The sequence below is a fragment of the Aotus nancymaae genome, unplaced genomic scaffold, assembly GCF_030222135.1.
Source record: "Aotus nancymaae isolate 86718 unplaced genomic scaffold, 86718_ANA_hifiasm-v0.15.2.pri h1tg000057l, whole genome shotgun sequence".
Taxonomy (NCBI): domain Eukaryota; kingdom Metazoa; phylum Chordata; class Mammalia; order Primates; family Aotidae; genus Aotus; species Aotus nancymaae.
In genome coordinates this window covers 70,564,004-70,591,958 of record NW_026988471.1, presented here as the reverse complement: position 1 = coordinate 70,591,958, position 27,955 = coordinate 70,564,004, and the positions used below count along the sequence as shown (strand labels likewise).

The 27,955-nt window shown below is 41.4% G+C and overlaps 1 protein-coding gene and 1 long non-coding RNA gene across 3 annotated transcripts; one reads left to right on the top strand and one right to left on the bottom strand.

Moving 5' to 3' along the window:
• LOC105733322 (uncharacterized) lies at positions 1-26,168 on the bottom strand. Of its 2 annotated transcripts, none has more exons than XR_010337972.1 (4): positions 26,043-26,168; positions 16,746-17,006; positions 5,607-5,716; positions 1-3,022 (listed from the first exon to the last, which is right to left on the bottom strand). It is a non-coding gene; the product is annotated as an uncharacterized LOC105733322 (long non-coding RNA). The 2 variants fall into 2 exon arrangements; XR_010337971.1 differs by lacking the exon at positions 26,043-26,168 and adding an exon at positions 17,133-17,299.
• LOC135269700 (uncharacterized protein C2orf78-like) lies at positions 22,027-27,955 on the top strand. The gene is made up of 3 exons (XM_064364222.1): positions 22,027-22,123; positions 24,475-25,239; positions 26,076-27,955. Exons 1-3 carry the CDS (start codon positions 22,027-22,029, stop codon positions 27,953-27,955), a joined length of 2,742 nt encoding a protein of 913 aa, XP_064220292.1.

Sequence of the window (27,955 nt, the reverse complement as noted above, 5' to 3'; positions counted from 1 at the left end):
TCAACAGTCAAAGACAGGTTTATTTTGGAGAATAAACTTGAGAGGGGCTTTCACCAGTTTAAGTCAGGAGCACTCTCTCTTACAGACTAAGAGCATTTAAGGGTTTTAGGGTGAGAGAGTTTATCACAGGCTTGGAATGTTTCTGTGTGGAGAAGTTTATTGCAGGGTTGGAATGTCTCTGGTCAGAGAGGTGGTTACCTTGGGGCTGACATATCTCTGGCCAGAGGGGAGGTTATCTCAGGGCTGGCATGTCTCTGGTTGGGGAGGGGTTTATCTTAGAGTTGGAATGTTTCTGGTCAGAGATGTCATTTGTGGTACATGGGCATGCTGGCATTAAGCATTAGGATGATGGCCTTTGGGTTGGAATTAGGTGGCTGATCAAGGGGAACTTTAAAAGGGTGGTGCTTGTCCAAGATGGCGATGCTCCTGCTCTGTTAATCCAGACCCTATGGTTATAAAAAGGACGAAGGGTGGCATTTTCTTTCTGGCTACTTCCTGCTGATGGAGGATGGAGAGTTTTCTGGTCTCAGATTGACTGAAGGAGTAACGCTGTCTATGGATGTTTTTGGGTAGTTGTCTGTGAAATGGCCATGATCCTGTCAGTTAAAAAATTTTTAAAAAGATTAAATAGGCAGGGTAAAAACATTAGTCCTAGGCATATCATTAGGAGAGGGCCCTGAAATGGGATGGGTTTTGTTCCCAAACCAAGAATTTATTTAACTGTTTTGGTATTCCCTTAGCTTTTTGGCCCTTTCTTTAAGTTATTTAACAGTGTTTCTTACTAGACCCGATTGGTTGAGATAGAAGCAACATTCCTTAACTTAATGAGAGGCAGAGGTGCATGTTTGGAAATGCCCATGTGTTATTTTCTGTTAGTAACCATTATTAAAAGACAAATAATGGTAGGACTGGTTTGCTTTCTTATACTTGGTTTAAGTATTTGCATACAGTGCAGCAAGAATAATTATTTATTACATAGGCCTTTTTTTTTAATTTTTCTTTTTTTCTTTTCTTTTCTTTTCTTTTTTTTTTAAGATGGAGTTTCACCCTGATGGCCAGGCTGGTCTTGAACTCCTGACCTCAGGTGATCCACCCACCTCGGCCTCCCAAAGTGCTAGGATTACAGGCGTGAGCCACCGCGCCTGGCTACATAGGCCTTTTAAATTAGCATTGATGGAACTTTGTTCCATAGAAGGAATCTGAGATAAGATCTTTTAGAGCTGAGCCCAGCCTTGGACCTATACCATTAAATACCTATGAGTTGGGTGAATTCCTCTCCTCTTGAGTTTTTAAGATAACTTGGGGTTCCTGGCCTGTCTGAAAGTGACATTGTTTACTTAGCACAGATCAGAAACCCTGTACGGGGACTGTGTACACAAAAAAATGAGGCCAGTTTCCAAGGGCTTTCTTGGCTTCATAAGTCAAGTTAGATTCCTTAAAGGAGAGCACACCATTCCAGTCAAAGCCCTAGTAAAATAACCAGTTTTTCCAATTGTGTCCTGTTACAAAAGAAAATAGATTCTTATTGCACCTATGCAAATAACTATATTGCCCTAACTTAAAAATACTAAAAAAAAAATGAAAAAGATTACTTTAATCTCTAGAGGACCAGAAACAAGACAACAATCATTTATGGATGACAAAAAGTTTTAGTTAAAGTCACAATTGTCAAGGATATCCGTTACCTTTGTGGGACACAATAATTTTAACATAACAATTATAATTATTACTGATAAAGTACATTAAAATACATCAGAATTATAGGAGCCTCCTATAACTTTGGAACACATACCAATAACATATTTATACAAATACAGCCCAAAGAACGCCAAACACCATTTTATATTTGACAATGCTTCCTATATGATTTTATACCAAATAAACTAAATTTTACCTTTATATTAGTATGCTATTAATGTTAAACTCATTTTTTAATAAAACCTTGTAGATACATTTACCCAATTTTAATGTTTAACCATAAGGTAAGGTTTTTATAGACCCTTTTTAGCCCTTTACATACTTTTCATAATGTTTGTTAAAGAGCAAGTTGGTGCTTTAAGAGAAACCCATTGTGCTTTTCTTTTCATGCTCAATTTACGGAAAACTGGATGATACCCCTTCAACTTTAGCCAATATGTTTACAAACAGAATTTTCTTTTAAATTCTTAAACCTTCAAAACAATTCTTTAGCCTTTGATCTAGGTAAAAATCCACATTCTCATTCCTCCTTATAATATTTTTACCAAAAGTATATGTAAACTACTTTTTCAATAGTCTTAAATACATGTTACACTGTTAACTTTTAGCAACCTTTACTTTTGTTGCTAAGTTTCGGATTTTAATTATGTACTAGGTGTAGAGTCTAAGACCTAGACAGAAGTGCAAATAAGGTTTGGCTTCTTCCAGCATTTAACTCCATGTGTCCTAGGTCATACCCAGTTGCAAAGCAGGCAAGTTGTATAGCTACGAGTTACAGTGGCATTTTATAAAGCATTCATGAGGTCTAATCACTTTTAAGTTGTACAACACTTCCTGCATAAATTCCCTTTTATAAAATTTTTCACAACTTTCACAATCTCTGACATGCTTCAACTTTCTGACTTGTTGTAAACATCCCTCTCTTTAAACGAGTGAATTCACTTTAGGACAAGAATTTACCATTTAAGATTCTTTACATATAAACTCTTTTTCCTTAATATCTTTTGCATAGCTAGGGGTTATGGCTATTTTCACATGTTCCCAGGCCTTTTCTATTTTTATTAACTTATAGTTTAGCTTTGAAACAAAGATGATAACAGTTCTTTCCCAGAACAAACTTCCTTCATGTCTGTGGACTAGACTGCCTAAGGCCACATATCAGGAATTAGGATATATTGCTGGGTGTGGTGGCAGGTGCCTGTAGTCCCAGCTACTCAGGACGCTGAGGCAGGAAAATCACTTGAACCTGGGAGGCAGAGAGGTGGAGGTTGCAGTGAGCTGAGGTCATGCCATTGTACTCCAGCCTGGGCGACAGAGTGTGACTCTGTCTCAAAAAAAAAAAAAAATTAAAAAATGAAAAAAAAAAAAAAAAAAGAGAGAGCAACAACAAAAAAAGAAGTTAGGATCTTTTACTAAATAGTTCAAGCTGTAGTTATCTTCATTAAACCAATATTAATGTTTCATTTATTAAACAATTAAACAAGCAAAGATTATTGTGTTTGGACTGAGTTACAGTTTTGTAGCCTCTATGCCACATTTTGACATCTTATAGTATTTGGCAGAGATAAGTCTGGAATTGCTTGATTAATAAATGTAAACAAAAATGTATGCTGGCAACTCTTAAGACATTTCTAATCTTACTGTACCAGTAAGTTTTAAAGATTGAAGTCACATGAACTGAAAGGTTCCACAGCTTTTACTTTTCCCCTAAAAATATTTGATTTAAATGCTTATTTTAATTAAGCCAATTAATTAGAGCTTTTTAAATAGACACTGGACACATAACACATATATAGCCACACAGATGACCAGAAGAAGATCCAATAGTTGTAAGATTTTTTTTGTTGTTAATTTCCCAGCTGGATTATTGGCCTTTAGGTGAGGCCTTTTAAGAACAGGGCTAGGAAAACAATTTCCAGGGCCTAATAAACAAGTATAGTTGAAAGACAAAGATTTTGATGGGTACTTATTCCCCTCTAATTCCAGGGGTTCCATGAGGAAGACAGAGATTTTTCCCAAAATGGGATTTATGGCACTTTTCTGTTTTTCCAAGGAGTCCAGGGCCACTGGAAGTCATTTTAGGGTCTTTCATGCATGCACCAAGAGTGGCAAGAGTGAAGAAAAGTATTTAAGTCGATGGGGGGAAAACCTTTTCCAGGAAAACAAGATTTATGAAAAGAAAAACATAAAGGCCTTTTGAATATACTCATAGCTTGGATATCCATTTTAATTAAGCTGAGTGCTTTTTATCAGGGGTGAGAGTGGAGGCTAGAATTACATAAATATCATGCCAAGTTAAATTAAAGGATTGTGTTATGTGTATGAATTCCCTGCGATAATGAGATGGATCTTCAGAGAAAGATCCATATCATGCCAAGTTAAATTGAAGGATTGTGTTATGTGTATGAATTCCCTGCGATAATGAGATGGATCTTCAGAGAAAGATCCAGATGCTGTTTGATTTGTGACAAATCAGACATGGAGAAAGGGACATGAACTCGAGCAATGCCTTCAACCCCAGCCACTTCCTGGAGAGGGAGAATGGCAGAGGTGATTTGACTGGTTAGAGTAGTTTTTGAATGGCTAACAAGTGGAGAAGGAGGAGGAGCAGGGTTTAGGGCAGAACGGTTGGGGGCAGGAGGAGCCACCAGCACTGAAGGTTTGGCCAGGCAAGGAGCGGATGCAGGGGGATGAGAATATGGAGAGGGTTCACCTGTAGGGTCAAAAGGGGTTTCAGAGGAAGGGGTTTAAAAGGAAGGAGTTTTGGAGGAAGGAGAGACCCGGGAGGGTTTTCATTAATAAGAAGGATTTCATGAGGGGTGCAAGCTTGACATAGGAAGGGTCGGGATCTCAGGTAGAAGAAAGCCTGAATATAAAGAAGTTCTCGCCATTTGCCATTCCTGGTTATAAAGTTGTCAAGGTCCCTGAGAATTTGAAAGTCAAAGGTGTCATTTGTGGGCCATTGCTTGTCATTATCTAATTTGTGTTGGGGCCAGGCCATGTTGCAATGAAAAAAACAAACACTTTGGCTTTATGCTTCCCGTAAGCCAAGTTTGGTGAGGTTGTGAAGGAGACAGGCCAGTAGGAATGTGGGACTGTCTGGCACTCATGTGGACTGGTAAGAGGAAACCAAGGGTGTCTGTTTTGTTCTAGGCATTTCCAGACAAAAGACAGAGACCTAGAATCCTCTTCACGAAGAGGATGGTCAAGCTGAGAAGAAACTGGGTGTCCCCAAGATTACTTCTAGCTTAGTCCCACTGGTCCTCCAAGAACTGGGATGTCAGACTTGACTTTCCTGGGTACTGCAAGAAGGCCAGGGAAGGGCAGATCTTACCAGTTGGCTGAATTAATGTCTGATGTTGGATGTTCAGTTGGAATTGGCAAAGGGCCTTTTGGATGGGAGCCGCAAGAGGAAGACAGAGAGAGAAGGGAGGAGGAGGGAGGAGGAGGGGACAAGGGCTAGAGAGCAAAATACCCCCCATTGTGGGTGGCTGGAGATGGATTCCTGAGACCTGAGGGTTTTGAGAATCTCCTGAGGAGTAGCCCCAGCCCAAGCCTTGCAGTCCCCTTCAGGTTAGTTGTCCTCCTCATGCAAATTGTTTGAAAAGTGAAGTGAGAGACAAGATGGGGTGGTGGGTGGCCAGAGACTCAGGATCCTGCAGGATGAGCTGCTGCCGCCCACTGCTTCCTGGGTTGCAAGAGAGCCTCTACCCACAGCACCCATCCCAGGTTTCGGCACCAAGTGTAAGAGTTAAAAAAAGAGGAAAGAAACATGAAAAGTGGCTCAACCATCAAAGACAGGTGTATGTTGGAGAATAAAGATGAGAGAAGCTTTGACCGATTTTGGTCAGGAGCGCTCTCCCTTACAGACTGAGAGTATTTAAGGGTTTTAGGGTGAGAGAACTTACCACAGGCTTGGAATGTTTCTGTGTCTCAGAGAGCAGACTTCAGAGAGAGCAGGTTATAAAATGTTTCTCATCGGACTTAAAAGGGTGCCTGGCTCTTCGTTGATTATCTCCTGAATTTGGAAAGGAAGGAAGGAAATATATACAATATACAGAGTTAAGTAAAACCCATCTGATGAGAATTTATGGTTTGTAGGGCATGACTCCCCAGACCCCTTAGATAGGAATTTGGGCAAGATAAAAAAAAATTGGCTTAGTCCTCATCTGTTTTATTTTCTGGTGCCACAAAAATGTTCCATTTAAAAACACAAAATAATAATAAACATTTATTTAGTGCATGAATCTGCAGGTCAGCAATTTTGGCTGGGCTTGGCTGGCAGCTCCTCTGGTCTCAGATTGCATTGTATAAGTGCTGTGGGGTTGGCGGAAGGGACAGGGCAACAGGGCTCTTTCATCTTCCAGCATGCTAGCTCAGGCATCATTTCAAATAAATTGCAAAGGAGCACAAACAAAAGCAGAAACAACAAAATGTGTTTTGAAGCCCCTGCAGGTATGACATCTGCTGTCATTCCAGTCTCAGGGGTAGAGAGAAAGCCACCTCTGCAGTCAGCGGAGCTACAAAGTCACATAGCAAAGGGCTGAGATGCAGCCAGGGGAGAAGAATCAAGACCAGCATCTCAGTCAATCCACTCTAGCCCCAAGGTCTCTGTGGAGGGGACAAGGGCCACTGGGGATGGAGTCTGGGATTTAACATGGGCTATCTAAAAATATTAAAAATACTTATTGCTTAATTCACTTAAAATAACAATAATAAGCATGTTACCTGGTAACATAAGTAACCTATTTTTAATGTGCAAATTAGAAATGCTTTCTAAAACAAAAAAGTGGTAGTGAGAAGAATGGCACTGTTCTACATTTTTTTACAAAGCTCTTTAATATCTGGTTTAATATAGCTGAACTCATCTGCTTCTGCATTAAGTATGTTCTCACATATTATGCCCGTTAAAGTATACATTAAAAATATTTGTTTTGCCGGGCGCGGTGGCTCATGTCTGTAATCCCAGCACTTTGGGAGGCCGAGGCGGGTGGATCACGAGGTCAAGAGATCTAGACCATCCTGGTCAACATGGTGAAACACCGTCTCTACTAAAAATACAAAAAATTAGCTGGCCATGGTGGCACGTGCCTGTAGTCGCAGCTACTCAGGAGGCTGGGACAGGAGAATTGCCTGAACCCTGGAGGCGGAGGTTGCAGTGAGCCGAGATCGCGCCATTGCACCCCAGCCTGGGTAACAAGAGCGAAATTCCGTCTCAAAAAAAAAAAAAAAAAAAAAATTTTGGCTTACACATATACATAGTTGGAAAAGATAAGAGCATTTTATTTTATTTGAGACACAGTCTTACTCTGTCACCGAGGCTGGAATGCAGTGGCGTGACCTCAGCTCACTGCAACCTCCGCCTCCCAGGCTCAAGCAATTCTGCTGCCTCGGCCTCCTGAGTAGCTGGGATTACAGGAGCGGGCCACTGTGCCCAGCTGCGTTTTGTATTTTTAGTAAAGACAGGGTTTCACCATGTTAGCCAGGATGGTCTTGATCTCCTGACCTGGTGATCAGCCCGCTTCAGCCTCCCAAAGTGCTGGGATTACAGGCATGAGCCACCTCCCTCAGCCTCAAAGAAAAACTTCAGCCAAATTGAATTTAAAAGACTGAGCAAAAAAATGATTCGTGAGTCAGGCAGCCTCCTGCGCCAGAGTAGGCTCAGAGACTCCAGTGCAGCCATGTGGTAGAGGATAATTTACAGATATAATAAAAAGATAAGCAGTGTATGGAAAATGGAAGTGAGGCAGAGAAACAGCCAGATTGGTTCCCGCTCGCCGTTTGCCTTATTTGAACATGGTTTGAACAGCTGGCCACCTTTGATTGGTCAAAATAGGGTGAGTGGCAAAGAGTAGGCTACAGTCCATTTACAAGCCCATTTAGATGACAGTTCATGGAGTACAGAGAAACCTTTAGGGCAGACTTAAAATACGGAAGGAGGCGGCTTTAGGCTAAACTTATTTAACACAGGGACTTGAAAATCACTAGTTTCTGTGTCACAAAAATCTGGAAGGAGGAACTGACCTTCATGGGAATTCTGTTTGTTCCTTTTTAACTTTTGTCCCCAGGAAACTGTTAAAAAGCGTTTTTGCTTAAGTCACATCACTGTCCTCTTTGAGTTTAGCCTCACTGGAACTTGGAGTCTGGAAAGTTATCCTGACATCGTGACTGTGGTTTTTCGTTGTTTTTTTTTTTTTTCACCTGTCACAGTCTCCATGTTACTTGAAGACATCTCTGGGAGCAGCCTTGAGGCTGAGTGGACAGGTTTATTCCAGTGAGGAAGGGAACCCTTTTCAATGAATGGGTGGAGAAGGAGAGAAAGAGAAGGAAGAAGGGGAGAGGGAGGAAGAAAAGTTTTTTTATTTTTAGGTCAGTTTAGACATTAGTGGGAAAGAAGAACTAATATAGGATTCCAGAGGATTTTTTTTTACATTCAAGCAATTCTCTTCCCGCCTTTATTTTTTCAAAAACATGTGTGGTAGTATGCTACACGCTACTCTGCACTTAAAAAAAAAAAAAAAATTATGTGTCTTGGAGATCTTTCCATACCAGTACAGACAGACCTTCCTCATTCTATGTAGGATTTCATTATCTGGATATACAGTAATTTATTTGACAGTTTGTCTATGGATGGACATATAAGCTATTTTAATTTTCTGCTTCCATGGTTAATTTTGTATACTATTTTGCACATATGCAAGTATATCTATAGGTTAAATTCCACATGTGCACAGTATATTATAAACTCCAAAAGTAAAAATGCTGGGTGAGCAGGGTGCAGTGGCTCACACCTGTAATCCCAGCACTCTGGAAGGCTGAGGCAGGCAGATCACTTGAGCTCAACAGTTCAAGACCGGCCTGTGCAATATCGTGAAACCTTGTCTCTACCAAAAAATATAAAAAATAGCCAGGTAGTAGCACGTGCCTGTACTCCCAGGAACTCAGGAGGCTGAGGTGGGAGGATCACTTGAGCCGGGGAGACAGAAGTTGCAGTGAGCCAAGATCGTGCCACTGCACTCCAGTCTGAGTGACAGAGTGAGATCCTGTTTCAAAATAAAATAAAATAAAATAAAATGCTGGGTGAAACTAAACAGGAACTGTTAAATTACCTGTCACAGTGAACCAACTTCTACTCCCACAAAATTGATTTTTTGCTAATCTGATTGGTGAAAAAGGGCAGTTGGATATAGTTTTAATCTTCATTTCATTTGAGAGAGGTTACATATCTTATATATTTAAGACCCATTTGTATTTCAGTGGAAAAGTTTGAATTCAAGTAATTTTCCTGCTTGAAAATTACTTTTATTTATTTTATGCTTGTTGCAAAGTGCAGAGTTTGAGCACAAGAAACTACTGGTAGACGATGAAATAGAGTCAGAGCAAATCACATGGTTTCCTACCTGGAAATAGAAAAGAATACTTGACATCATTACTGCAATCAATGTCAGTTACCCACAGGACAAGCGAGCCTGCAAATCTCCAGGAGCCCTTTTTAATCCAATTCAAACTGTCTGGATGCAGCTGGGGAAGCTTGGGACAATGTGAACATGCTGCCATGTATCTGTGATTGTTGTAGCCGGATAGGACCTGAGCTGTTGCAAGACGACAAACAAAAAATCCTGGCTGTATTCATGGGGCTTGGAACCACTCTGATGGGGATGTTTGGCACACATTAGTCTGGTGCATCTTCAGAATGAAATTCTGAACTGACAGCTGCATGTAATTTTGATGTGAGATAAAGAGGGCTGGGAATAGCTAAAGAAAGGGATGAGCTGCAGAGAGTGCTCTCCAGTAAAGAGCAGACTCAGACACATAAACTAGGACAGACACCAAACACCTGCAAGGCTCCTGGAGTCCTGAGTGAGTGGAGTATTGCAAAAAGTACTGAAGAGTCCTGAAGATCTTTTAATTATGTTCAGAGCAAGTAGAGCAATGAAGGCGGTTTCAGGGATTACAGATGATACTGGACTGATTGTTGGTGGATGAGAAGAAAACAATATATGGTTGAACAAACACTACAGTGTAAAATAGTATTTCTTAAACTTGTACATTATAAATACCTCTGGAAGAGGGTGAGGATGGCTAATCTAGAGTAATGAACTGGCATCTCTAGCAGGGAAGTCTGGACATCTATATTTTGAATAAATGTCAGGGAATTTTCTACTTAGGTCTGGTGGAGGTGAATTAAAGCCCAAATGAGGATAGGAAACTGAGAGTATCTGACCCCTTGAATTAGATAAACTATATTCCAGGGCCTTCAGGAAACTTCCAACAGAATCCTGGAGCAGAAGAGCTATGTTAAACATTAGAAGACAGGACCTGCTTTCATTTATAGAAAGAATAGACATTACAAACTGGTGGGTTTAATACTGATGACTCATTACATTTAGGCTGGACCACCAATCTGAGAATTTTCAAGGAATTTGAGGTCAAAGAAAAGATTAGCACATTTCAGCTGGGCTCGGTAAGGCAGGCAGAATAAGCCCTGCCTGATTACTCTTGTTTTCCCTAGTAGATATGGTCACTGACTGACAAAAATAATGTGTAGTAGAGTACACCTAGATTTGAATAAAATGACAAAACATTTCATGGCATCTTTGAGGGCAAGATGGAGTCACATGGGTTGGATGATAATACAAGTTGATAGAACCATAACTGGTTGAACCAACCTGACCCAAATGTAATTTCAGCACAGAGAGATGCCTTTACTGAGGGGTACATCTTGCATTTGACAACAAATATTTGCTAAGTACCTGCTGTGTGCCAGTCACTGGGTTTGGCCCTGGCTATTCCTTCTTAGGATTTTACACATCAATGTCATGGAGATATGGAAATTTCCACACAATGTGCATCTGGGAGTGCCTGAGTGGCTGTCAGGGTCCCAAGTCATAACAGGAATGATGGGCTAAATCTAGTGAGAGGATGTTTAGTAGGGATAATTGTAAAGGTTTGCACATCAGGGAGGAGGAATGGCAGCAACTTTGATTGCTGCCAGGAGAAAATGCTCTATGTCTGGAGTCTAAAGACCAAGCCAGTCTAAGATCTTCTCTTTCTTAGCTGTCTCTACTCAAGCAAGCTGTAGCCACTTTCTGCCTTTATATACGAACACAGGTGCATAGGGACATGGACAAAGACAAGCACTGTCATGTTCTGTGGTGCTGGAGAGCTAGCAGCAACCTGGGTGACCATCACAAGGAAGTTCATGGCTAAATGGGTAGATGCACTCTATGGAGCATTATGCAATGATTAGAAACCTGAGTTACATGTATTTATAGCCATGTAGATAGATCTTGTCAATACAAAACTTAGGAAACATGAAAAATAATGCTATAACTTTTATATATGTTGATAGTTCATTCATACTTACAAATTATATTTTTTTACAAATTTATGTAAATTGAAAGATATATAATAAGATGGTTGCCTATGAGGAAACAGAAATGAGGATGATTTCTGTTTCCCCATAGCAACCATCTTATATCTTTCAATTTATGGATATGGCGATAAAATTTACAAAGAGAAGTCATGAACTGAGGAGTACATTTCACTCAACCCTTGGCACCTGAGGTTAAAAGAAAATTCCACTTTATCTTGGCATAGAAACTATACACCATGGAATACTATGCAGCCATAAAAACGGAGGAGTTCATGTCCTCTGCAGGGACATGGATGAAGTTGGAAACCATCACTCAGCAAACTAACACAAGAACAGAAAACCAAACACTGCATGTTCTCACTCATAAGTGGGAGTTGAATGATGAGAACATATGGACACAAAGAAGCAGACAGAGTACAAAGAGATCACAGAGAGAGAAGAGGGCCTGGACTGCTCACCCACACGTGTACTTGTGCCCCGCATCTGCCACCCTCCTTTTCTCTGGTTGCCACTGTGTCTGTTGTGTGTCTCCACTCTCATTCTGATTACTCTTTCCTCCCCACCTTTATCTCTTATGTTATTGCTGTGTTTGTCTCTGTGCTTTCTCTGTATGTTTTCTCTCTTTTTCTTTCCCCTCTCCTTTCCACATCTCTTTTCCTCTGTGTCTGGTTGTCTTCTGGTGGGGGAGAAGGGATAGTTTACTATTGTCAGTACAGAAAGTGAAGACAAAAGGTCATGTTCAGCAGTTTTTCTTTATGAAGAAAAAGGTGAAGATGGTGAATGATTTATCTGCATTTTTGCAGAGAATTATACTATACTTGATGGTGGTGAAGGAACATTTTTGATGTGCTTCTGGATTCAGTTTGCTAGTATTTTGTTGAGAATTTTTGTATCTATGTTCATAAGCGATATTGGCCTGAAGTTTTCTTTCTTCATCGTGTCTCTGCCAAATTTTGATATCAAGGTGACGCTAGCTTTGTATAGAGAGTTAAGGAAAAGCTCTTTCTCCTTGATTTTTTAGAATTGTTTCAGTAGGATTGATATCAGTTCTTTGAATGTCTGGTAGAATTCAGCTATGACTCCATCTCGTCCAGGGCTCTTTTTAGGTGGTAGGTTTGTTTGTTTGTTTGTTTTTTAATTACTGATTCCATTCCTAAGCTTGTTATTGGTCTGTTCAAGTTTTCACTTTCTTCCCGGTTCAATCTTGGTAGGTTGTGAGTTTCCAGAAATTTAACGATTTTCTCTAAATTTTCTTATATGTGTGCATGAAGGTGTTCATAATAGTCTTTGAGGATCTTTTGTATTTTTGTGGGATCTGTTATAATGTCATCTTTGTCATTTTTGATTGTGCTTATTTGTATCTTCTACTTTTTTTCTTTGCTAATCTAGCTAGTGATCTATCAATCTTGTTCTTTCAAAAAAGCAACTCTTCATTTATCTTTTGATATGGACTTTTGGATCTCAATTTCATTCAGTTCATCTCTGATTTTGGTTATTTCTTTTCTTCTACTAGCTTTGAAGTTGAATTCTTCTTTTTGTTTTCATCTAGTTCCTCTAGGTGCAATGTTAAATGGTTAATTTGAGATCTTTATAACCACTCAATGAGGCCAGTTGTAAACTTTCCTCTTAACACCACTTTAGCTATAGCCCAAGGGTTTTGGTAATTTGTGTCTCTATTTTCATTAATTTCAAATAATTTTTAAATTTCTGCCTTAATTTCAATACTTACCCAAGAGTGATTGAGAAGCAACTGGTTTAATTTCCATGTATTTTGTTATTTTGAGAGATTACCTTGGTATTGAATTCTATTTTTATTGCACTGTGGTCCAAGAGTATGCTTGATAGGTTTCTTTCTTTTTTTTTTTTTTTTTCCAAATTTATTGAGAGCTTTATGGGCAAGCATGTAGTCCATCTTATAATATATTCTGTGTATGGATGAGAAGATTGTATATTCTGTAGTTGTTGGGTGGAGTATTCTCTAGATGTTTATTAGCTCCAATTGGTCAAGTGTCCAGTTTAAGGCCAGAATTTCATTGTTAGTTATTCATGATGTGGGTGCTTCCCTGGGGAACACAGAGCTGTGCCACTAACATAATTCAGGTACAGGTGGGTCCACTTTGCTTGGAGCGCAACTGGTGCGTCCCAAACGGCTAGGAGGACAAGGAGAGGGTGAAGTCACCTGCTCCACCATCTGAGTGCTTCCCAGGGGAAGACAGGGCTGTGCCCACCTGAAGAGTTCAGGCAAAAATGGGTCTGCTATGCAGGAAGTCCCACCAGGGATGCACCTCCTGGCTATGAGCAGCAAGGGTAGCAAGAGTCACTCACTCCACCATCTGGCTGCTTCCTAGGAGATCATGGGGCTATACCCATCTGCAGATGTTTTTAGACAGAAGTGGGGTCACTGTGCTAGAAGCTGTCATCAAGCATTGTCTTGTGAGGTGGAGTTGAGCATTCTTACCACCACAACTGCAGCCTGTGTTAGAGGTATGGCAGATGGCACCAGGCTATTCTGGGGTCCAAGGCCTATGGTGGTCTCTTGTGGACTTGAGTGTTGCCTCCGTAAACACTCTGGGCAGCTGTCTGTAACGGTCTGTATGCCTGGGGTCAGAAGGAATCCCCCATCCCAGGATTGTACTGGTCCCTGCGGGAAGTGTGGATCCCCAGAGGCTCTAGCTCACTATGGAAACCATTTAGTTGCCCATAGTAATCTGGTTGAATTCTCTTTAACTGCCTTATACATGTTTATAAATTGCTGTTTGAATCCCCTTCCCAAGATATGACTGGTAATTGTGTGTGGTTTGTATTAATTTCATTCCTTGGAGGTTGGGGAAGCCAGAGAGGGAGTAGGTGACTCTAGGACTCTGTACAACCTCCTGAAGTGACATTTTTCTCTGTGATTGTCTTAAAACTCACAGACCGGTGGCTACTTTACCAGTTGCAGGGTAAGGGAAGTATCTAGTTCTATGGGATGTGCCCTTGAGGTTTTATTTTTGTACTTCTTTACAGTGGCTGTTGTCTGCTTTGGTGACTTACTTACCTTGTGCACAATAATATTGCTGGGCCTGATTTCTTTTCTAGCAAATCTTTCTAAAGCAGCTAAGACATTTAGATCTAAGAGATAATTTTCCAGACTGCAGAGATGACAGTGGGGGAGACAGCATGGGGCTGAGAGAAACAGAAAGAGCCAGTCAAATAAGGAGGAGGGGTCCTCCAAGGCAGGAGGGAGGAGCAAGCAGCTGCAGTTACTCCCTTACGGTGACTCCTGAGCAAAGGACAGGAAAAGACACTTCTCAACAGAAGATGTCAAAGCAGCTGACAAACATGAAAAGATGTTCAACATCACTATTCATCAGAGAAATGCAAATCAAAACCACAATGAGATAACATCTCACACCAGTCAGAATTATGATTATTAAAAAATCAAAAAATAACAGATGCTGTCAAGGCTTCAGAGAAAAGGGAATGCTTATACACTGTTGGTAGGAATGCAAACTGGTTCAGCCACTGTATAAAGTAATTGGGAGATTTCTCAAAGAAGTGAAAAAGAACCACTATTCAACCCAGCAATCCCACTACTGGGTATATACTCAAAGAAAAATAATTCAACCTTTCAAATATGTACAAACTGATGCTATGTCCAACTTTATGATGCCACTAAAGTAGTGATTATCTTCATGGGTCTGGTCACAACAACCCTCCTGGTGGAAATAATTACTGGTAATTCTAGCTATGACATAGGAACAGGAATACTCCTTGGTTGTAGATTATACTGTTGCTGCACTATATATGTGGAATTGCAAGATCGCCTCTCTGAAGCTCCTGACACCCTGTTCAATGATGTTACGACAAAACTGCCCAAGTCCTGAGACGTGAATATTTTCAACTGCAGGTAAATAAATTCCATTCCTCAGCACACTAGGAATGCCCCTTGCCATCAGGAAGTAGTTAGACTGAGTCAACACCCCAACTCAAGACTGAGGAATGGAACAATGTCAGTGGGGATACTATAACACAGCATATCATCAGGTAATTATTGTATTTATTTTTCTTTCTCTTTGTCCTTAACTTTCTCCAGGCAGGACTGCTTGCACGTAGTCATTTTGGTAGAGGGTAGTCACTAACAAGTGATTAACTTCATATCCTAATCCTCAGAAGCTGCCTACAAGAGTAATGCATTTTTTTTTTTTTTTTTTTTTAAAGAGAACTGATCCTTAGGTCATGCTGACATCCTTGATGGCATCCACAAGTTTGACCGGCCGAGGGACACAAACAGCTTTGATCATCAAGGAAAGCCCCCAGTTACATGAAAAGGAAGGTCAGATTTGAGACTTTGACTCTCCCACCCTCATACTTTGGCCAAATTGAATAAGCCTTCCTAAGCATTAATGTCATTGTTTGGCTTACTGTGCATCGGGTATGTGAATCTAACTTTTGGGGTTCTTACTATAGCAACCTGACTGAGCTAATCAGTTACAGACAAGAACAGCTGAGCTACAGTAGCTCCTTAAGATCAGGGTCCAGACGTTGTTCATAGATGAGAAAAGAGAAAATAATGTGCAACATCAGACATTCAATGACACAAATCCTCAAAATCAAGTATTTTAAAAAAATGAAGCCAATGGTCAGGCATGGTGCTCATGCCTGTAATCCCAGCACTTGGGAGGCCAAGGCAGGAGGATCACTTGAGTTCAAGACCAGTCAGGGCAACAAAGTGAGACCTTATCTCTACCAAAAATTTAAAAATAAATAAATAAAAATAAAAATAAACTGAAATGAAGCCAAGTTGCTCAAGTAGTCATCAAGTATTTACTAAGGTTTACTATGTGTTATGATCATGAAACACTTCTTTGAGCCAGCAAAGGCTTCTGGCTTCCTCTGCAAGTAAAAATCATTACCCTCCCAAATGATCTGTGTGTTCCACAGGTATAGCAGCAGAAGAGGCAACTCAGAAAAAGCGAAGGTAGGCCAGGCACAGTGGCTCATGCCTGTAATCCCAACACTTTGGGAGGCTGAGGTGAGTGGATTTGCTTGAGCTAAGGGCAACATGGCAAAACCCCATCTATAGAAAAACTTAGCCAGGCATGGTAGTCCATCCACACCTGTAGCCCCAGCTACTAGGGAGGCTGAGGTGGGAGGATCGCTTGAGCCCAGGAGACGGAGCTTGCAGTGAGCTTAGATGGCACCACTGCACTCCAGCCTGGGTGACAGAGCAAGATTCCATCTCAAAACAAAACAAAGAAAACATACTATTAATTACAGATAGTGACCTAGTTCTAAAGGAATTATCTCCTACGTTGATTTTAATAGAAATTTTTAACAGTTATAGAAAATAAAGATACCACTTGGGTCAATAACAGAACATAAAAACAAAAAAAATTTCTGTATATAAACACACACATATCACAATTCTAGTCAGAAAGAAATACATAGAAAAACAAGATAGAATTTTATAAAATAATTTGCAAGGGAAATTCTTAATGTTTCAGTTCTAAAATATGGTCTTCCTTTAGAAATATATAAGACTGAAATAACAGACTTTTTTCCTGCAATACTGTAATTTACTGCAAATTTATCAGCAGAGGTAAACAGCAATTTAATTTTTCCTTAAGCTTGAACACATAAGGGAACAATAAAGAAACTTCATTAGACCTGATCTAATTAAAAGTCATACCAGTAATCTTCAGGCCAGCTCGGGTCTCCAGGTGTAATTCCAGGACAGGTTTGTATCACTGGGTCCATTCCCAATAGGCTGGATAGGATAGTCCGGGGTAATTAGGCATTGTCAGGACACCACCTTCTTCTCTCCTGGGCTGCTCGACTGGCATTTGGCTTCACATTCCAAGTGTACCTCCTGTGTGAATAACCTTCTCCAGGGGTACCAGGAGGAGGGATATGGCATCTCTGGTAAACATCCGGATTCCGTGAAAACGTTCTTAAAGCAAAACAAAAAGTAATAAGCCATTACTAGGATTAACAAAATAATTTTTATTTTAAATTTGTATTTTTTTATTTTAAATTCATAAATTTACAAAATAATGTACATTCTACTGTTTCCTACCTGTGCGACCTTAGCAGATAAACTACTTAACTGTTATTTCTCTAGGTTATTTTCCCTATAAAGAACTTTTTTTTAAAATTTAAAAATGAATTTTATTTTAGTTCATATAAAAAAATCAGTTGATTTGCTTTCTGGCTGTGTATGAAGCAAAACCTCTTTGAGCTAACTTCACAGGAAAACGCACTTGTGTGACGGTGAGGTCACAGTGAGCGTGGAGCAGCCGCCTCGGAGCTCCCGGCTGCCAGGGCCGTGTGGGAAAGACACACGCACAGGAACGGAGCAGCACGGACTCTGGATTCTTCTCCGTTCTGGCCACGCTCCTCCAGTGTACATAGGCCCATTCCTTACCGAAACGAACCTCCCCCAGGCTCCTTGAGTTTATTTTTCTGTGCAGCAGCTGCTTGTGCCGAGACAGCAGAAAGGGCTTTGGCTCCAGGTAACATGGTGGGTTTCACCACAGGGACTGGCTGCAGCAGGTTCAGCTGGATCTGCTGAGGCGTAATGAGCATGATCCGGTTGTGAGGCTGCCACAGCGCGACCATGGGTGTCTGCGTCAACGTCACCTGCGGGGGCCAGATCAGGGCTCCTGGCTTCGGAGGCTGCTGGATCACCAGCTGCATGGGTTGCCCCTGCTTGCCGACGCCGAACTCAGGGAAATAAAAGTTGAGTAGTTTATCTGCTAAGGTCACACATGGGGCTAATAACACTTTCCACCTTCATGGGCTGTTATGAAGCTAAATTAAGAAAATACATTTCAATTACCCACAATGCCCTGGCACAGAGTGGATTCCCAGAAGCCTTTCCACCTTTCCCTACAGAGATAAATGCACGGAATGCATGCTCATACTATTCTAATTAAATACTTTCTCTCCCCCAAAGTCTGGTAGGATTGACATAAGACACAATAAGCTATTTAGTACTGAAAACAGCTGCTTCCACTTTATAAACAAATATACATAAATTATAAAGTGTAGAACAACTTTAACCATGGTACATGCAACAAATTTGAAAAAACAGGATTCAAATTTACTTGTTTATACAAAAGAAAATTTGGAAATCTGAGAAAAGAAAAAATAACCCCCTGCTGCAGAGCCCTCGATCCCACTTACTATAATTCAATTAGTTAGTATTTCCTTTTGTTCTTTTCCCCAGCATCTTTTTCTGACTGTTGAATCACAGCCTATTATTTTCACTTATCATAAATAAGCTACCACTTTCAATGGCTTTATAAAATGCTATAGTATGGAAATAATAATTAGCTACATTCTCCACTGTTGGAAATACAGCAGCTACGAGTTTTTCCATGACCACAAATGATGCTGGGATTAACATCGCAAAACCTGTACTACCAGATCCTGAGCCAGCCCAGGGTCTGACACATGGTAGGGAGTTTGAGAAATGTGCTGAAGGATTAAGTAAATATAGCTTTTTCTGCATTTTGAAGTATTTCCTTAGTCTCAAAATGAAATTACTAGGTAAAGCATTTTTATGGCTCTTGAAAAGTGCTTCAAAAGGCTTAAACCAATTTTCAATGCCACTAGCAACATGTTTTTAATAAACATGTCTTCAATAAAAAACCAGTCTTCAATAAAACCAGAAAGAGACTATGGAGAGAATAGGAAGGGCCTAATGGGTAGAAGGACTGGTTACGTTACACCAAGTACCAGTCATCCTGATGGGTGCAAAATGCAGGGAGTAGGTCTCTGAAACAAGACAAAGCCCTAACCATAAAAACTGAGGCTTTAGGTCATGGTAGGACTTAATGCTAAGTTCCAGAGTGTTGTGCTCAAAGTGTTTAGGTTCTTCATCCTACATTTAAGATTTATTTTAGAGGTTAAGATGATATTAAGACTGAAGGCGATTGTTAAGTGGCTGGAACTATGGACAGAGTATCATTATAGAGGCTGGGGACCAAGAAAGGTCAAACTATAATAAGCATTTGCCTAACTAGAATTGAATTTTAGAACTGAATATTTTAATAAGTAAACATTTTATTGCTATCAGAAATAATCTTACCATACTCCCACCTTATACCACCAGTATAATCTGTAGTAGTTATGGATTCCCTTGATTTCCATTGGAACGTAGAGAAAACAGACACTAGTCTGGCTTGCAGATACTTAGTGTGGATTAGTCTCACATTACATACAAGCACGGAAGCAGGCCATCTGAGGCATGAAACTAAGCTGAAAGGAGAAAATAAAACTTCGAAAACCTTGTATAGTGTAAGCCTATCTCTACACTGCCAGCCCTTTCCAAATTTCTTCTCAGATAAGCATCACCCACCCACATACGATCACGGAAAAAATTCCTATCTCATAATACTAGAAGTGTTATTGGAAGAGATGAGAAAATAGGTCTATAAATGCAATACTTGTCTCAGAGGTCCCATCTTGAGTTTATTCTCTTGTGGGCTCTTGGCATTCTGTGCCTTCTCACTCACACTAGAAAAGTCCCTCAGTAGATCTATTCAGGGCCAGACATGTTGGCTCATGCCTGTAATACCCAGCACTTTGAGAAGGCAAGGTGGGCGGATCACCTGAGATCAGGAGTTCCAGACCAGCCTGGCCAGCATGGTGAAACCCCACCTCTACTAAAAATACAAATATTAGCTGGTTGTGTTCACTTGTAATCCTAGCTACTCCAGAGTGTGAGGCAGGAGAATTGCTTGAACCCTAGAGGCCGAGATTGCAGTGAGCCAAGATTGTACCACTGCCCTCCAGCCTGGGCGATAGAGTGAGACTCCATCTCAAGGGGGAAAAAAAAAGATCAATTCAGGTATCTCTAAACACTTACCACCAAGAAAAGTGATTATATGCATAGATTTCCTCCCCCAAACCAGCTTATTCCACACAGAAATCACCAGTAACTCAGCCCTAACTCATTTTACACAGTTATAAAAGAAGTTAGTGAGAAAAGCACTAACTAGGAAAACAAAAACCAAGGCAATCCAGGTCAACTTGGGCTGACAGAAGACATCTCTTCCTTTGCTTGAGCACACAGCACAACTCACCACAGTGCCTTTTTCACACACCCCTCTTTGATTTCCTCCACAAAACCTATCAGGCCAAGATAGTTCATGATGTTCCAAAATAAACAACCATTACAAAAAAAATGTGCAGTTTGTCTTACAATGTTGTATTCCTTAAAAACGACAAGGAAAAAACATGTAGTAAAACCAGGGCATTTAAAAGCAATCTATGGGCCGGGTACAGTGGCTCACACCTATAATCCCAGCACCTTTGGAAGCTGAGGCGGGCAGATCATGTGAGGTCAGGAGTTTGAGACCAGTCTGGCCAACATGGCGATACCTCGTCTTTAGTAAAAATACAAAAATTAGTCGGGCATGGTGGCCTGAACCTATACTCCCAGCTACTCAGGAGGTTGAGGCAAGAGAATCACTTGAACCCAGAAGGTAGAGCTTCCAATTAGCCAAGATGATGCCACTGCACTCCACCTGGGCGACAAGCAAGAAACTCTGTCTCAAAATAAAAACATAAAAATAATAAAATAAATCTACATTCTATAAACACACTAATGAATGATATAAATGAGACAATATGACATAAAACAAAATGGAAAAAATATGTTATGATTATTTTCTTCAGTGTACAAAAGTCATGGAAGTTTCTGGACTATCTAGCTACATAAAAAATATTGAATGGTCTGTTCTGTTAATACAAAATAAGGGTGTGTAATTGTTTCTCACAGAAACCAAAAAATCCACATAAATCTCTTTGTTCATGTACCCTCACCTGGCCTCTTTTCTATTCTCCACTAAATTCAACTCTTCATTTTCTCTGGCCCTTGCACCCAAGCATGGCCGCCAGGGAATTCTAAAGGCCCAAGATTCCATACTGGCTGTTTGCAAGGCAGAGGAGGCAATAAGTAACTGCCACACTGGATCCTCTTAAGTGAGAAGAAAGAAAGTACCCTGAATGTCTCTCACGTATAAAAGAACAGGATGGCAGGATGTCTGTGTGGTCCAAGGAGCCAGAGGTAGCAAACTACGGGCAAGAGAATTGTGACCAAAGGCCAGAAGAGGGAAGGTCTGCAGCCAGCCTTGTCTTCTACTTCTCTGGTCTTTGCTTCTCATGGGCAGAGTCCATTTTCCAAGTGTCAGGACACTGAAAAGAAGACCCCTGCTCTGGAAGTTGACAGGAAGTCATATCCATGAGTGTAAAAATGCAAGATCAAGGCTTGGCCCAGAAACAAAGCCTAAAATCAAAGGGGAAAAAAAGAGCAGAAGAAAGATCCAAGCCCAACCTGGCACAGCCTGGTCCAGCCCAAGGAAGGTAGGATTCGAGGAGAAGAAATTAAAAGAGAGGAGCTTTGGACCACATCATTTCCTACAAGGGGCAGTCAACAAACTTTGTTCTTCAACCAAGTTACAGAAGAGGGCTCTTTAATCTCTTCCTTTGGCCCTTAAAAGCAGCAGTAAATTCATTAATCAGATTCACTGAAATGCTTTTAGAACAACTGTAATTGCTGAGATGTCCCTTTCCTTTCTGTACAAGGATGTTGTGTATGTACTATAAACTATAAATGTATAGTAGTATTACATAATATGAAATATGACATATAAAATATAAATATTAGTCAATATTAGTGAACATGTATAAGAAACACTGAGATGATCTTGCAGGATTTCACCTCCCCAGAACTCAGCCACTTAGTACTGTTTCAGCTTTCCTACCACCTCTGCCAGCCAATCCCATCTTCTTGGGAACCTGGCCTCCCTATTGGCTATCGCACACCTTTCAACTGCCTGCTTTGTGACATCATTCTCTCACCAAGCCTATCACCACCCGGTAGAATCTTGGGGTAGCCTATAAATTTGCATCATCACAGGTGGCCAGTGACCAGGGTGATCAGTAGCCTTCATACCGGACACATGCACTCCTTGGCTTCAGCCACCCAGACATCCACTAGGATCATCTCTTCATCCCTTGCATCTACGGTTGATGTTTCTTCTTCTCTGACCATGTCAGGTAAAAAGAGAAACTTTCTTGACAGTTTTTCATTCGACTTCTTTCCCCCTAACTTTAGATTTCTTTACCCCTATAGTCCCAAACAGCTTGGAATAACAGGGAAGGTATTGAACTAGAAATCTAGAGACCTCATTTCAGTTTTGGCTTTGACATTTACTAGCTGTGTGACTTTAGAGGACTCTTTTATTCTCTGACAAAATCTGTTTCCTTATCTGTTACATTAGGATAATAGATTGGTTATTCCCTCTGGCCCCTTTCTTTTCTAGTGCTGAGTCTTAAAGGGCACATGTACAGAAAATGAAAGCAGACACTTTTTGAGGGTGTTTGTTTCAACAGAAACAGAGAGAAAACCTAAGTGGCATAGAAAACTAGCAACATATTCTGAGGTGTTTCATGTGTAATAGTCTCCCTCCACTAATATTTCAACTACACTATTTTAAATTTAGTGAGGTTTTAAACACTCAGCCAGGCACAGTGGCTCACACCTGTAATCTCAGCACTTTGGGAGGACATCTCCCTAACTAATATTTCAACTTTACTATTTTATATTTAGTGATGTGCAGTGATGTTTTTAATATTCAGCTGGGCATGGTAGCTCACGCCAATCTCAGTGCTTTGGGAGGCCAAAATGGGAGAATCACTTGAGCCTAGGAGTTCCAGACCAGTCTGGGCGACATGACAAGACCTCATTTCTATGAAATTTTTAAAAAATCAGCCAGGCATGGGGGCATGCCAGCTACTTAAGAGGCTGAGGTGGGAGGATCAGTGGACTGTTTAAGCCCAGGAGGTTGAGGCTGCAGTGAGCCATGTTCGCACCACTGGACTTCAGCCTAGGTGACAAGGTGACCCTGTCTCAAACAAACAAAAGTAATATTCACGTTTTGGGGATTCCTATCTGAACTAGATGGAAAGAGAAAATGAAGAGTACTGGGTTATAAGGAGGCAGATATTCTAGGGCAAGGAATTTGGGACTTTAAATGAAAGCAGAAAGACCGGGTCCCCTACACTTACCCTTGGAATATGCTCTAGAGAATTACACAATGATTTCAAGAGAAAAAACTATACTTTAAATTTTAGAAGAAAAGCAGAAAGACAACAGAGTGAAATCTACTCTGAATAGGGAAAAATGAAGTTGGTTTTAGCAAATGCTTAGATTAATAAACTAGGAAGGAAACAGGCTAGAGTATTCCTAGAAAAAGCAGCTTATCAGAAGTCACATTCAGTTGTTTTTTTCTTTTGCCTTTTTGAACATAGATGACACTTGACAGCCTTTAATATAAATATTTTAGAAATATGTTTCAGGAATGATGCTTCCAGGCTGAGCACAGTGGCTCCTGTGGCAATCCTAGTATTGTGAGAGGCCAAGGCGGGCAGAACACTTGACGTCAAGAGTTAGAGACCAGCCTGGCAAACATGGTGAAACCCGGTCTCTATTAAAAATACAAAAAATTAGCCAGGTGCAGTGGTGTCTGCCTATAATCCCAGCTACTCAGGAGGCTGAGGCATGAGAATTGCTTGAGTTCAGGAGGCAGAGGTTGCAGTGAGCTGAGGTCAAGCTACTGCACTCCAGCCTTGGTGACAGAGTGAGACTCTGTCAAAAAAGAAACAAAAGAAAACATTTCTTCTGAAAGTATTAGGTAGTATTTTGACTTAGGATAAAAAGTCAGGCTTGAAGAGGGCAAAGAACGACCCTTCAGATTTACCAATGGCCTGGGTTAAATGTAAACTCTAGGAAATGTCACATGACCTGTAGAAGCAAAATGTGACAGTAAGGATTATAAAAGTAATAGCTATACTATATTCTCATAGGCCAAAATTGCCATATTAAAAGTTCTATTTCTCCTGGTTTCTGGTCTATGTTCAGAGAAAAGAGTGCTGGCAAAGAAGTCATGGTAATGATATTAACATAATGGTAAAACTTAAATAGGTCGATCTGACCTCTGTTAGCCTGTTACTCATAAAATGAAAATGTTAGAACTTCTCTAAGGACCTCCCAGTTCTAAATTGCTCCAACTCTAGGAAATAATTACGAGTCAATACTTGCCCAATTTCAAGGGAAAGATAGGGAAGGGAGAAGGTTGCTTCTAGCCTAGGAAATAACGTACGAACCCAGACCACTTGGGTCTTCTGCACATCTGTGCCCATACTGGACACAAAGGCAGTTCATCAGAAGAAGACCAAGCTGCTTCAGCACTCATGGCCATCATAAAGTGTTTGGCTTTTGGTATCTCAGTGAGTATCGGTATTAGAGGCTTCCTGATTGCAACAACTTTAAGATGATGCTGTTCTTCGAATAATGTGAAATTTTCTCAATCTCATCAGTTTGTTCATCTCTCTCTTCTTTCCTACAGAAGATTTCCAAAATACTTGTTTACTTGGAACTGCAAATTCTCTGCAGCTCTCTCTTCCTGTGGTGAGCAATGCGGCTTCCTTAATAGGAAACATCTCCAACTTCTCCAGAACCTCTGCTCCAGCTGTTAGCTCAGCATGGCTACTGCCATCAGTCTCTGGCACCTCTTTCCAGCCACTCACGGGCACTGCCTACCTTTACCAACATTCTAGCACAACTATGTTGTCTGGGGTTAGTGGCCAGAGCCATAGCTCTACTTCAGCTGCCTCCTACCCAGGCGTTTTTGAGTGGGACATTACAGCAAGCACAGCAAAGAAGTCATCCTCACTCAGGGACTTCACTGTGACTGCCATTGACCAGAACACAGCTGTCTCTTCCATGTCTATGACAGCCCAGCATGATAAAACTTCAAATGCCAATATTATAGTCCCTCTGTATCCAACACTGTCTGCCAGCCTTGTTCAGGGGACACAATCTCAAATTCCAAATCAGCAGGGCCATAGCCTGTCACTTCCCTACCAGAAAGGAAGCCAGGTTTACTACTATAATCCAGGCAAACTGGGGCCTCAACCATCTGGAGAACTTGGCCCCTGGCTGCAATCCTATGGCTCTGTGTCATATACGGGAAATAGGGCCTCTGCTCATCAACCAGAAATCGTGATGGTGCTAAAGGAGGTTCAGCCCACAAAAGTTCTACCACCAGTCTCCACTTCTGCGATGTATTACTCTGTGTCTGCTCAACCCATCACAGAAACCAGTTTTCAAGGTGAGTACAAACAGCAAGAAATGAGAGGAATAAACACAGCATTGAAAGGGAGGGTCAAATCTATAGCCGAGTGGTAAGTCCACGGATAGGCAGAATTTAAGTCCTGAGACTTCAACCACTATTCTTGGGCATTGCTTTCCATTTTCAGAGTCTATCTAAGAACACCTTTTAAGTGGGAAAGTTGAACACTGTAACGGCCATCTATGCCACATATAAGAGAGTCCCAAGAGATACCACACTTTTTAGTGCCCTGGCTGATCAGTTCCCCTGCACCAACACTCTGTGACTTCCTTCCTTAATCTATTACTTTAGTCTCTTTGGAAGGCACTTCAGAAGTCTTCTCTTGGCAGTGACATTTTGATTTTCCTTAACTTGCAATAGGATTTAAGACCTTGTGCTTACAGATCCTCTCCAAAACAAACAGGCTCAGAATCTGTGCTTGCTTATATATTTCATGAGGAAGGGCTCCACTCTCACCCCTAGTATATGGTGTAAAGGGTTCTTATTCTCTCAGGAGAGTGGAGAGAATGGAAAGGACCCTATATGAGAATATGAGGCTTTATAAAACATCTCCTATTTAAAAATCACTTTCACTTTATATTTGGCTTACAACAACCCTATGAAATTCAAAGAAAGCCAAGAAACAATCACATCAAATGATAACCAGTAAGAGAAAAGTCACTGCTATTGCCTAATACAGGGTCTTGTTCATGGTCCTGAAGAAGAACTAGTAGAAATGCCTTGCCCATGTTAGAAAGGTATTCAATTGCTGCACTGGTGTGTAGGGGGAGCATCTCACTTACCAGGGATTGACTTCTTCCTTGATTCCTTTGTAGTGATGGAAACTTCCCTGGGGATGGATACTTCCCTGGGATTGCAATCTCCAAGCCAGACATTTTGTCTGGCACAAACTTCAGAATTCTCCAAGTCCTGCAGTAGCAGAAATACCCAGATACTTGAGAGTAATCCATCATCTGAGCTTGGGGACATTTCAACGATAACTCCAGTCCAGAGTCCAACTAATCTCTTGACACTGTCTCCAGCTCCAAGCCAGGACAAAACCAAGAATAAGAATTTGGAAGAGATTAAAACCAAGCTTTCAAAGCCTCTAGATGCCTACCAGTTCCCAACAGAAAATCAAGATCCTCCACTGCTTCCTTTAGAAATCCCTGATATTAACCAGCTTCTGTCCTGCATTGATCCTCTTGGCCAAGAGGAGCAGCCTGGTTCTGAAAATGCCAATCTGAGAAAGAACAGCCTGAGTCTTGAGGGCCAAGGGATACCTGAAAATGGGATTGAGTCTAGCAGTGATCCTGCAGACATCACTACATTGGTGGAGGATACTCACCTCCCCTCCATCTTCAGTTCCTTACAAGATCTTGACCAACCCAAAAGTCCCTCCACAAAGAAAGCCAAAAATCCCAGCGCCATCAAGGTAAATCAGGTGCAGGAAAAGTCAAGTGTCATAAAGGGCCACTCTGATGAAGTCAGGAAGAACAAGCATAAAGCTGCCGAGCCTATCCAGGGTGCTCCCAAGGCCAAAATCCAGCCAAAGAACCCAAAGAGCCTATTAGAGGGAGAAGTGACTGTTTGCAGTGCCACCACCAGTGACAGCACTTCTGTGAACAAGGGCAAGCATTCTAGCAACAAACCTCACAAAGCCGCATCCAGCAGGAGGAGCACAACTAAGAGGCATGGGCAGGAGAAGACCAAAAGGAGCAGAGAGAACAGCTCCAAGAAATCTGAAGACAGTAAGGAGTCAGGGACCAAAGTCGAGGTAAAAGAGAAGCAAGCCATTCCCAACATGAAGCGCAAGAAAAATCAACCTGAGCTCAGCCAAGAGACCTTGAAAAAGCCACGAAGCTCCCTAGGCATGCGCATGCTAGAGCCCGTGCAAGTTTTCCATGCATTGGGGAAAAAGACCGACAAGAAAACTGGATTCTCTTCCTCCTGGACTCTGGGAAGCTCAAGCAACGCCCAAAACCCCCGGCCATTCTCAGCTCTCCAACCATGGCTGGATACCCGACATGTGGGGAAAGGCCTGGAGAAAACTAAACTCAAGGCAAAGAAACTGGATGATAGTGCTGAAAAAGAGTGTCCGTCTCCATCCCAGCATGAGTTGCCACCACCTGGGAAGGTCAAGTTGATACCGTTGCCCTTTCTGACCCTGGACAAACCTCAAGCTCGATGTGTTTCTCGGCAGCCACACCCTCTGGCCTCACGTAGGCCTGCTGTGGCTTGCCCTGCTCGACCTGGTTCTACTAACTCAGCTCAGTCGACTGCAGTCAGTCAGTCCCAACCGGCTTCTACCAACACATCTTTGACAGGTGCTGCCAGACCAGCTCAGCCAATTTCGACCAATGCAACCCAACCCGGTTCAGCCAACCCTAACCAGCCTCCTACTGCCTCTCGGTCTGCTGCTTCCAGGCCAGCACCCTACAAAACATCATCTTGCTCTTCTCCCCAGCGGGAGCCTGTTTCCACTGCTGTGACCAATCTCCAGTCACTGCCCAAGCCTCAGAATCAATTTCTAATCCAAGACTTCAGCTTACAACTCAGGCCATGGAGGACACCCAACATTTCTGGGCCAGGAGTGTCAACGCCCATCACAAAAGAGCAGAGGCCAGAGCGTGAGGCCATGAAGAGGAAGGCTCAGCAAGAGCGTGAGAATGCTACCAAATACACTTCTTTGGGGAAACTGCAGTTCTTCATCTAA